The 11,971-nt window shown below is 39.0% G+C and overlaps 1 protein-coding gene and 1 pseudogene across 1 annotated transcript in view; both read right to left on the reverse strand.

Moving 5' to 3' along the window:
- Positions 1–597: 597 nt before the first annotated feature.
- LOC102749181 (growth hormone-inducible transmembrane protein) overlaps positions 598–11,971 on the reverse strand; it is a 16,929-nt gene continuing 5,555 nt past the window's right edge. The window contains exons 6-9 of the mRNA XM_081823987.1: positions 9,545–9,653; positions 3,900–4,088; positions 3,283–3,454; positions 598–2,002 (exon numbers count right to left, since the gene is read on the reverse strand). Coding sequence (XP_081680113.1) covers positions 1,918–2,002; positions 3,283–3,454; positions 3,900–4,088; positions 9,545–9,653 — 555 coding nt within the window. The 3' untranslated portion in view covers positions 598–1,917. The remainder of the gene's footprint in view (positions 2,003–3,282; positions 3,455–3,899; positions 4,089–9,544; positions 9,654–11,971) is intronic.
- Positions 4,095–7,213, reverse strand: LOC145721979 (IQ domain-containing protein C-like; annotated as a pseudogene).

The following is an 11,971-nucleotide window of genomic DNA, read 5'->3' on the forward strand; positions in this document are numbered from 1 at the left end:
GATGTAATAAAGTACCAAGTCATTTAAATTAAAAAGAAAAAAAAACCCACCTTGTTTTTCTAAGTAAGCTTTTGCCTGATACCCACTGTCGAAATTCTATCATTTTGTTTTGTGTGATACCGTCCAAACATAGGGATATAAATTTTGGGTTCTAAAATGACTGAAGACAACAGGACCTTCAAGATCACATTGACACTGTAGAGACTAAAGTGGAGAAGGGAGAAAATAGAAGTCTGGCACTGAGATTTTTCTTAGGACAACTCCCCGTACTGCCCACCCCCCGAAACCAGCAAGAGCAGCTAAAACTTACATATTACTAAATGCCCATACATTTCACTCCAACCCTATGAGGTTGGTTCTGTTACCATCTTCATTTTATAGATAAAAAAAATGGGCACAGAGAGGTTAATTTGCCCAAGATCACATAAATAAGTGGAAGAGGCGGGGCTCAAATAAAGGCAGTCTGGCTGTAAGTACCATGGTCATAATCACACTGTATTTTACCTACTAGGTCAGGAAGAGAAAATAAATGAAACAAATCCTCTATTCAAATAGTATGCGTAAGGTTCAGCTGGAAAAATTACAGACCAATCACCATCTGGCTGGAACCTTTATTATTTCAGAAATAAGCATCCCATATGTAATCTGAGGTGGTTAGAATAATTACTTCTGGATACTGTAATAAATATGTCAAAAATACCAATCATTTCAATAATCATACACACTTCATTCATTAAGAACCTCCAAAAATAACTCTTCTGTATCAAAACACTAATGTCACAAGAGAGTCAAGTAATAGTCTATGCAGGAGAGAAGAAAAAGTCTGCTGGGGGAACTCTAATGAAGCATTTTGCCTATTACAGTTTTGCCTGACATAGTTCATGAAGAAAGACTAGCTATGTCCTCCTTTTTTGTTTAGTGCTTAGCCTGAGAGAACACAAGAAACCAAGTCTTGGGAGAAAAACTGCTTTCATAATCTTAAGTGTGAGTCACAAACAGGCTTTTCTGATAAAAGCTTCAAAGCCTGAAGTGATGGGAAAGGCAAGCATGTATTCTATTCAATATTTCAATAAATATGCACAAAAATTCAGCAATTAGGAACACAGTGTTTGTGTATTTGAAAATTCAAGAGTTTTCATGCTTTGAATGTTTTATCCTGAGAAGAGTTTTAAGGATATTTTGTTCTATAAGGTTCAAAAATAAAACTTAAACATATAACACATATCAGGAAATCTCCATACGATTAACATTCTGGACCATCCTAGCAATGTCAAACAATAAGAAGCCTAACAAAATAACGTGTATGTTGTAAAGATAGCAATGAGAAAGAAAGGAACATCAGGAGAATGAATCACCTATATCTTTGTTTCATGCTCAGTGCTTTTAAGTTCAACAGACGAATGTAAAAACAGCAATTATTTGTTTCCAAAGAGCCAGACCCCTCTCACTGGCTCACCACCAATTACGCAAGTGCTAAGTAGTCAAAGAAAGACTGCAGGTGACCCTTTGCTTCTCTCTGGTCCCTTTACCAAACCTCTACATCACTTATGACATTACTTGTTGATATGATATACAGCAAAACAGTTTGCTAATTTTCACTCAATCAAATACATTTTAAAATAGAATAAATTCTCACAACACAAACTTTAGTTTTCACATTCATTGCAACATTTATGAATTACTCAAACATGAGAACTGGAAATGTGTGTGCTTATGTGGAAGAGAACAACTGAATTTATTCTGCAGAAGATAAAGGAGACCTGAAGCATCACATCACAGGAACAACTGAAACATGATGACAAGTCTTATCTTCTAAACTTCAATGAAAGCTGCTTGTACAAACTATTTAATGAACACCTGTCCCTATTAAACAAGCAAGATATCTGATGTATTAAAGAAGTGAGAAGCTGAGGCTCTTCATTTCTTTCTGTTGCTTCCAGTTGCTAGAATACTGGCAACTCGCATAAATATATTTAAGGTATCCATGTAGATTCCCAGCATCCTGGAAAAGAAAATTATGGCCTGTTATAGATGATGTAATTCTAATAACAATGATAAAAACTATTTCTTAATCTAGAAAAGAGAAAGCAATACTGATTTATTTGTCATAGGTCTATGAAATGGAAATTAAAAAAAGAAAAGATGCCAACACTAAGGAAGCCCTAGACTAGACAACAGTCAAGATTTTCTTCTGGCAGATTCATCTTCGAAATGTTAAAGGGCAATTTAAAAAATCATTATTCTATCCTCTGACACGCTCTTATGAGTGTAGTATCTTGCAAAAAAAAAAACAACCCTGGGTGATAGGCAATGAAATAATCAGGAAAAAACCAAAGAAACACCTTCACAAAAATGTGTTAGACACAAGTCTGACATTTTTAAATATAATACATCTCCTCAAGGCAACACCCCCTCCACCGCCAACCAACGAAAACTGTCACAAATCTGTGTTACGGCAGCATTTTAAAAAAACCATTACACTGAATTTCAGTTTCGAGGAAAAAAAAGATTACTTTAAAAAATGTGACAGACAACGTGAAACTCAAAAAAGTTGTTTAGATAAAACAAGCCACTTTGGTGGAGAGTCCAAGAAAAGGGAAAAGCATTATTATATAACAGATGCACCATAAAGCTAATCAACAAAAATAGGCAAATAGTGATTTAATTGAATACCTAAATACTACACTTAGTTACGATCTAATCAAATGTTCTGTGGATACATAGCTTACTAAAGAGATAAAACAGATCAAACAGTAACAGAAATAAAATAGTACAATTCGACAAACCCATTGTGGTTATGTGATATGGTGACATCCTAATCCTTGTACCTGTAAATGTGACCTTATTTCAAAATAGGGTCTCTGCAAATGTAATTAAGATGTGAGTTAAGATGAGGTTAATACTGGAGTAGCGTCGGCCTCAATCCAAAATGACTGGAGACAGAGACAGACACATAGGACGAATGCTGTGAAGACAGAGGTAGAGATTGGGGTAATGTGTCTACAAGCCAAGGAATGCCAAGGACTGCTGGCCAAAACAAGCAGCTAGAAGAGAAGCATGGAGCAGATTCTCTTAGAGCCCTCGGAAGGTATCAACCCTGATGACACCTTGATTTCAGACTTCTGGACTCCAGAACTTCAAGAGTATAAATTTCCATTGTTTAAACCATTCAGTTTGTAGTCTGTTACAGTAGCCCTAGGAAACTAATATAGCCATAAAATAAAATAGACCATAATAACACAAATGTCCTATTAACAAAGGAAAGACATTAAGACTACTTACGAATTGATGGGATCATATTTTTGAACTCCATACGCTGGTATTATTTCTGCACGCTTGATTACTTTCTGCGTATCATACAGAAGAAACATGCTGAAAACAACTAATCCACCATAAATTGCCACTGAGTACAAAGTGGCACCAGCCACAGTGGTAGGTGGAAGAAACATAGATCCTGGAAGGAAAAAAGACGAACTCCTCTATAATTGGATTTATGATTAACATTACTCAAAAAACAAAACAAAACAAAACAACCCTTCTTTTGGTGTACTGCACAGGTAAGAAAAGGACTGACTATATGCACTGTGTAATTTTATGCACATTCAGTTGCAAACCCATTATACTCACTCCTGCAATGGGTCACTTGCTCACATTACAGAAAGGCTCTTGCATCAAGAGCAATTTTCATGTTCTCTAGACCAACTTTTCCATTTTAGATGTATTTGGTAAAACCAAAAATCACAGTTTACCATGATGCCAAATAAGAAAATACACTCTAATTAGTGTTTCCCTTTTAAACTTTCAAAAGTGACTCTTAATGAAGTTCCCTCCTTTAGGTAACTAAGCACATCAATGATTTTAGGAAACCAAGAAGCAAGTATCAAAACCCAGCCGCTTACCCAGTGAGGATACAAAGACGAGACCCAGGCCCACTCCCAGGGGTGCCCCCATGTTCAGGAACTTCTCACTGGGCGCGCACATGGCCACGGCGGAGAGGCCGCCCACGATGCCCGCTGTGTACCACGCGGCTCTGACGAGAAGAGGCCCCCCTAGCATCGTCAGTGGAGCCACCACTGCGCCCAGCACACCTGGAGAAAGAGCAAGCAGGGAAGCAGAGCCTAAATGACAACCAAAAAGAAAATGCCACTTCTAGTAACAGGCCGTCTGAACATCGCATACCTGACCGTTCAACGACAGGACTACCAAGTCTCTCCCGTATGTAGGTAATACTACCCCTGAATTCCACAACCCAAACTTGCGGCTAGCCAAACTCGAAATCACAACAACACTATTCTTAAACTGTCTCAACCCAGAGTACAAACACTAATCTAGATGTTTGAGTAACTTTATCAAATTTTATGTACTTCATTATCTGGATATGAGCCTACTGGTATATTCTTTGCAACAACAATGCTATATATAAGAATTGAGATTAAAAGGCTTGAAATGAGTAACTCAAGGTCAAACCTGTTGCTGCCAAGAGGGAACAAAGTAAACGAGAGAATGCTATAGGATGCTAATCCTAAGGAACTTCAAGGACAGGCACTGCTGTTTCCTTGTGGATAGGGAATGTCATCTCAGCTTGTGAACCGTAATTTTAGTTGTCAGGTATTCATAAACAAGTTCAGAAAATAAATTACTGTGAAAGCTATCAATAATTTAATTAGCAAACAAACTCAATTCAAAAAATAAATCTTAGATAAGGCATTATTTCAGTGGTGAGTAGAGTTAAGTTATCCTCTTATTAAAACATTAAATGTCCGTAGTTTAACTCATGGAATAGGCACAGCTATGGCCATACTGTAATTTCAACACCAGTGTCTCTTTCGTGAAGAGTAACATTTCTAGATCAAGTAGAAAGATGTATCTCATGATAATGAACAATTAAAAATATCTTTTGCTGTAAGAAAGACACTGGATAAAAATTCCTCTAGCAATCTTTACATTTCTATTAGGATTCCCATCAGTTTTACAACTGACAGCAAAATTTTTAGCAAAAAAAAAAAAAAAAATCTATTTTTTTTTGCAGAAGCCAAGAAAAACCTTTACTCTCCAGCAGGCTCCCAACTTTACTCACCACAGGTAACTCCTTGTCCTGAAATTTGCATTAAGCCACAGACAGAGGATCAAAGAGTGTCCTTCCTCCTCCCTTCCCTATACTGATGTGCCAGCTCATTGCTCCAGGTTCTCCTGACCCCATAAGCCACCAATGGCCGGGGACAGGACGTAGAGCTGGTACCAGGGAGGAAGGACGAGCGAGGCCTTGCCTCCCTCATGGCCTTTTCATAGCATCTCCGCCACCCCCACCCCGTGGCACCTGGGCCTCCCCTGGCTCTCCAGGGTCTGGCCTGGTGGTCCTGTTTTCCATGACCTGTCCCTCCAGTGGTCCTCTCCTGTGTAGGCTGACCCTGTCAAAGACAGTTTCCCAGGTGGCCTTGACAGTCATGGTACAATCCTCTGGTTTTTCCGTTCTTCATGGCTAGGTTTATTGGAGATTCTATCTCTGGAGCTTTTATCACTGGGGGTCTGGCCCTTGGGTGGCTTAGTCTTCCAAAGATCCTGGCTACCATGCTCTCCCAGGTCTCATCCCAGATGCCACAGTCCTCTGAGAGGTCCAACATTCGTGGACTAGCTCTTTGGCAATCAGGCTCTGTGTGTTCTGGCCCTCTGAGAGACTTGTCCTCACAGAATGTGGGCACCTGAGTCCTGGCCTTTTCACAACAGTAGCCCCTAAGTTTGAGGCCTCTCTGGAGGGGGTGGGGAGGGTGGGGGTGGGGGTCTGGTCCTCCAGGACTTTCTCATCAGCTACGGGCAGATCCCTCCAAAGGTCTGTTCTCCAACATCTGGCTCTTTGGTGAGCCTGTCTGTTCTCTAAGGCCAGGTTTTCTGATGGTGTGGGAAGCTGTAGTCCAGCCTTCCTGTAGCTTTAGCAAAACTTTTAAGGAGATTGTCAGAGATTTTTCAATGATATTTTTTCATAAAAATCTTAAATGGTAATAGATGTTTGCTGCTTAAGGACATAGCAATTACAAAACTAACAAGGATAGCTCAACATTATATTGTGAATCAAACTGGCATTCATCCAACTGGCACAGCCACTATGGAAAAGTATGGACGTTCCTCAAAAAATTAAAACTATAACTACCATATGATTCAACAATCCCACTTCTGAGTTTATAATCAAAAGAACTGAAATCAGGATCTCATAGAGATGACTGTGCTCCCAGCAGCATTGCTCACAATCTCCAAGATGCAAAAACCAAATTGTCCTTCAATGGATGAATGGGTAAAGATGATGTGGTGTATAAACAAAATGGAGTAACACTCAGCTATAAAAAAGAATGAAATCTTGCCATTTTTGACAACATGAATGGACCCCGAGGGCATTATGCTAAGTGAAATATGAGAAAGACAAGTATCATATGATCTCAATTATATTAGGAATCTAAAAAAGTCAAACTCAGAGAAACAGTAGAGTGGGGGTTACCAGGGGTAGAGGTGTGGGGGAAATGAGGAGATATTGGTCAAAGTGTATAAATTTCCAGTTATAAGATGAATAAATTTGAAGACCTAATGTACAGCATGGTGATTACAGCTAATCCTGCATCATATACTTGAATGTTGCTAACAGAATAGATTTTAAATGTTCTCACCACAAAAAAATGGTAAATATGGAAGTGTTAGCTAATGCTATGGTGGTAATCATTTTGCAATATATAAATGTATCAAATCAACCAGTTACACATCTTGAAATTTATATGATGTTATGTGTCAATTATATCCTAATAAAGCTGGGGAGAAAACACAATTAGAATAGTTTTCCAACGATCATTTCAGTAATTCCTGCACACTTAGTCCTAAGACCACAGCTGTGTCGACACAGTGCTAAACATTTGGATGAAAAATGAAAATGGAATGCACTGGGATGTTAATACTGGTCAAAAGTTAACTCTGATGTCCCTTTAATACTGTGAGGGAATGCCCTTCGGTCATCCAAACCCCCTTCAGGTCTCATCTCAATCATACCAGTGAAAGAAAAGAGTGGACAGAGGGCTGGACTTGAAGAAATAAGGGTGTTCAGTTTTGACTGTGGCACCTGCCAGTGTGACCTCACACAGCCTCCACTTCCTCATCCATGAAATGGAAATGCTAATGCCTGCCTGCAGAGCTTCTCAAGATACAGATAAAATGTAAAGCAAAAACTGGCATTCATGCTGTACAGGGAAGGGTTACCAGAACAGGCCTAAGGTCATCTTTACAAAGACTTGCTTGCAGGGCTGGTCCTTGGCTACTTAAGAACTTGGCAGATGAAGCATTCTGTAACTGGGAGGGTTAGAATGCTTGTGAAAACAATGTGAGTTATGCTGAAAGCCTGCTTTCCTTCTGGAAATCTGTATTTTGGTAGTTGCTATGAAGGTGCTTACATGATCAGTCCTTAATAAAAACCCTCAGGCACCAAGTCTCTAATGGGCTTCTATCTCACTGCTCTTTTCACTTCCTGGATAAGTCCCCTCAAAGAAAGGAGGGAGCACTGAAGGCCCATGGATGAATTTCTCCAGACTCTGCCTATATTTTTTCCCCTTGCAGATGCTATCATGTGTCCTTTTATTGTAACAAACCTTAGCTCTGAGTACAACTATATGCCGAGTCCTAGGACTCCTACAAAAACACTAAATGAATGAATGGTTGGTCTTGGGGACCCCCTCCAACACATAAAATACTTTGACCCAAGTAATTTATATACTGTAATAATACCAGATTAAGTTTTCTAAGCAACCCAAATAGCCCTTATTCTAAACTCAAACTACATAGCTATTTTAATTTAATTCAGTAAGTCACTAAGTATCTACTGTTTATCAGAGATAAAAACACTGAACCTGTTTTCTCAAGGAACTCAGTGTCTAAAATGGGAAACAGGTGCAGAACTCCATTCTCTGGGTAAGATACTAATGCTAAACTCAGATGGTGAGGTTTTTGGTGTTTTAATGCAAGGGTACATACTCAAGAGAAAAAAAAAAGTTCTGTATACTACTATGGTATGTACTTGTTCTAAAGCAGAATAATCCTTAAATAGATGGCACTCAGAGATATTACATTTTATAGAAGTACACGTTGTATCTTGAATAATTTTTTTCTTAAAAGCAGGTTATTGGTACTGGAAGATAATGGACCACCTCCCTCAATCACAAGGATTTTATCCTGTAAAGCCCCACGGAGAATATCTATGGTTGAATAACCTCACACCTAACAGAAGAGACTTGATAACCAAGGTTGTCAAGTTATGCTGTCTCATATTTACCAAAACAAAGATAGCACATAAAGAATGTAAATGACATAGTTCATACCAGAAATTTGTTATACTGGATGCCAAATACCTAATTTCCATTTACTAACCTATGTTAGAAACACTTCACACTCTGTTTCCCTAGAAGTTTCAGGGAAATGCTTACAAAATTTGTCTTGTTTTATTTAAGTAAATAAACGAATAAAAAGCAGAAACAGACCCGTAAAGACAGAGAACTGATGGTTGCCAGAGGGGAGGTAGCGGGGTGTACAAAATGGGTGAAGGGGAGCGGGAGATACAGGCTTTCAGTTACGGAATGAAGTCACAAGAGTAAAAGGCACAACACAGGGCACACAGTCAGTGATACTGTAATAGTGCTGTATGGTGACAGATGGTAGCTACACTTGTGGGGAGTATAGCAAAACGTATAGGGAAGCTGAACCACTATGTTGTACACCGGCAACTACTATAACATTGTGTCAACTATAGTCAAAAAACAAATTAGAAAAAATAAAATGTCTTGTTTTGTGGTAGAGAACATGTATCTAAGTACTTTTGTTTCTGGGTCTAGCTGGCTCTTTGTTCAACCCACAGACAGAGACTATCCCGGGATACCTGAGATGGAAAACACTTTATCTAAAGTATTTGTGTCTCCAAAATTAAGGGGTGGTATCACAACATGTACCTATAAAAGGATATTACAACTGTCCTACAATACCACAGGTGGACAGCCTCTGCCCTGCCCACTGGAACTTCGTGCTAAACCTATCTAAATAATGACCCAGCTAACTGTACCAGACACAAATGTACATTTCCAAAGATCTTTTTTACTGTATTTTCTCTTCCAATGCTCTACTGCAAAATCCTCTACTCCTATTTTCTTACTGCATCCTTTTCTTCTCCACCCTCATTTTTAAATTTTTCTAAAAATACACAACAAAAACAATTCTTAAGTAATGTGTATCAGGTTTGAAACCCTCCCAGGAGTAGACAAAATACATAAAGGAAATCTCTACATATACTAGACTGTCACAGGAGGCCAAATGTAATACTGGGGATGTCCATGGTCTTAGTATCAGAATCATTTTTCAGAGTAGAGGTCTGGTAATAAACAACCACATGAGTATGAAAAACTATAAGTGTTTTCTAAACATAAGGTTTTATTAAATTATGCACAAGTCATTTACAATTGTGAAGAGCCACCAAAAAAAAAAAAATAGTAATGAAGTTGTTAAACAAAAATTTAAAATTAGAACATACCAGAATGTAGTAACCAAGCAACATGCTTTGGGACTGGGCTCTGGTCATATGGTATTGATCGTACCATCATTCCAGCTCCAATCATGGCTGCAAAGGTTGCACCAATTGTCTGAAAGACACATATTACTGAGAAAAATCAATCCTTATACAACAACAAAGTAGAGAAGCCCACAAGTTCCAAGTTCAGCTAGTCCCTCCAAAAAAACCTTGTTTAAAAAGATTAAGGAAAATGAACTGATCCTAGTAGGGGGCAAGAGTGCCCCCTACTGTCACACAAAGTTTTGCAGACACCTTCAAGTGAGTTAAGTTGAGCTTTGATACCACCATCTTTTAAAGTTTATTCTTGCTAGACAGAGAATAAACCTCTTTAAGAATCCCAAAATAGGGACGCCTAGGTGGCTCAGTTGGTTAAGCATCTGACTCTTAGTTTCGGCTAAGTTCATGATCTTAGAGTCATGAGATCGAGCCCCACGTCCGGCTCTGAGCTCAGCATAGAGTCTGCTTGGGATTCTCTCTCCCCCTCTGCCCCCACCCCCGGCATCTCCCCCCTCCCCCCAGCTCATGCACACATGCTCCATCACTCTCACGCTCTCTCTCTCAAATAAATCAATCAATCTTGGGGTGCCTGTGTGGCTCAGTTGGTTAAGCATCAGGTCATGATTTCAGGTCCTGGGATTGAGTCCCACCTCTGGCTCCCTCCCAAACTCGTTCTCTCTCAAATAAATAAAATCTTTAAATATATAAATCTTAAAAAAGAGTTCCAAAATAATTTTTATTTATTTTGTATAGCACAGACAGCATTTTAAAAAATTAATCATGATATACCAATTAGAATATATATGTATTACATTGCCTTGAACTCCATCATTTGCTAAATAAAAATCTAAAAAACAGAAGCACATGGAAAAGAGTAAGATTCTACTTCTCTATCCTCTTAGTTTTCTGGCTGACTTGGTCCTACATCCCTTTTCTTTGCCTTAGATTGCCATATTAGTTTTAACACTTAAATATTCCTTGTGTGTATAAGAAAGACATGCACATAATAGAAAAAGATGATAATGAATCTTTAGGAAACTTGAAGTAGAAAGTGCAAAGTTGCAGCTCTTGTACAAAATAGCAGATATTTTGTAGCCCAACTACTCAAAGATCAATTGAATATGAATGCTTTTTTAACGCCTTTGCTTAGTCACTAATGTGTGTGTGTGACATACCAGGCCTGCCTAACTCCTCTGCATTATGTCTGACCCACGACATGTGAATGTTCAACCTCTGACGTAAAGCACAGATAGAGACAGAACAGCTGTTTTTGCTGAGAATGGGAAAGCCTTTGCTCCTATTAATATAAATTAGCACACTGAGTTCTACTCTATCATTTTCTAATGGAAAAATAATTACTAAAAACCACTTCATACATTTCTTCGTACTTCATACAGTTGCAAGGCATTTGCAGGATATTTATCACAATTGTGTTTTTTTTCTTTTAAGGTCCTTCATGTTCATGACTCAGCGGTATTTTCTGCCTTTTACCTTTCCATACTCTACACACTCCAGCTACACTGAAATGGTGGGGATGCAAACACACCCCCATCTCATGTCTCTTTACTTCTGGTTCATTTTGCCTAAGAATACCTCTTTTCTATCTGGTTGACTTATTCAAGGATTACCTCCTCACCTGGGAAGTTTTTCTGGGAGGGACACTGACTGCCACGAGCAGTGTCAGAAGCCTCTTCTCTGTTCCAAAATCACTTAGTACCAACTTTGACATTATTTCTAGGTCTGTCACCCCCAAAAAGCTTCATCTTCATCTCTGTAGCACTTGCCTGAGGCTTTCCAAACTATTTCAGTAGCCCTAACAGCAGGTGAGAGTGATCTTATGTCCACAGGAAGTTGAGAATATGGCCCAAGCACAAAACCTGACGTCTTATTTTAGGGGCTAAACTCTTTTGTGTATTTTAATTTTTCTCTTGTAGCCATGGTGTTTTGTTAAAAGGCCTTGTTTTATATTCTCTACCTGATAAAAACTTACATTCCTGGTGAGAATGCACCATGCTTATTCTGTGCCCTCTTGGACTTCTAGGTTAGGAGATTGATAACACGCATCTGAAGTATATTGAAGTGTCCAAACGGCCATGATATTCTAAATGGATGTTGGATGGAAGTTGGTTAGATCTGGTTACCGAAGGGAAATCTGTAGGATATAAACTCTCCCATACCCCTTCCCTTCCATTCTCAAACTCATAGTTCACGTTCTTACAATCCTTCGTTTCAGATTTTGCAAAGCCACGGCTGGCATACTTGCTTCTTGTCTCTTCCATTTGAGTTCTTAGAACTGAGCAGGGAGCCTGATGTGGGACTCAATCCCAGGACCCTGGGATCATGACCTGAGCCGAGGCAGACGCTTAACCACTGAGCCACCCAGGCGCCCCT

This window comes from Leptonychotes weddellii, chromosome 6, assembly GCF_054177405.1.
Source record: "Leptonychotes weddellii isolate Sample4059 chromosome 6, ASM5417740v2, whole genome shotgun sequence".
Classification (NCBI taxonomy): domain Eukaryota; kingdom Metazoa; phylum Chordata; class Mammalia; order Carnivora; family Phocidae; genus Leptonychotes; species Leptonychotes weddellii.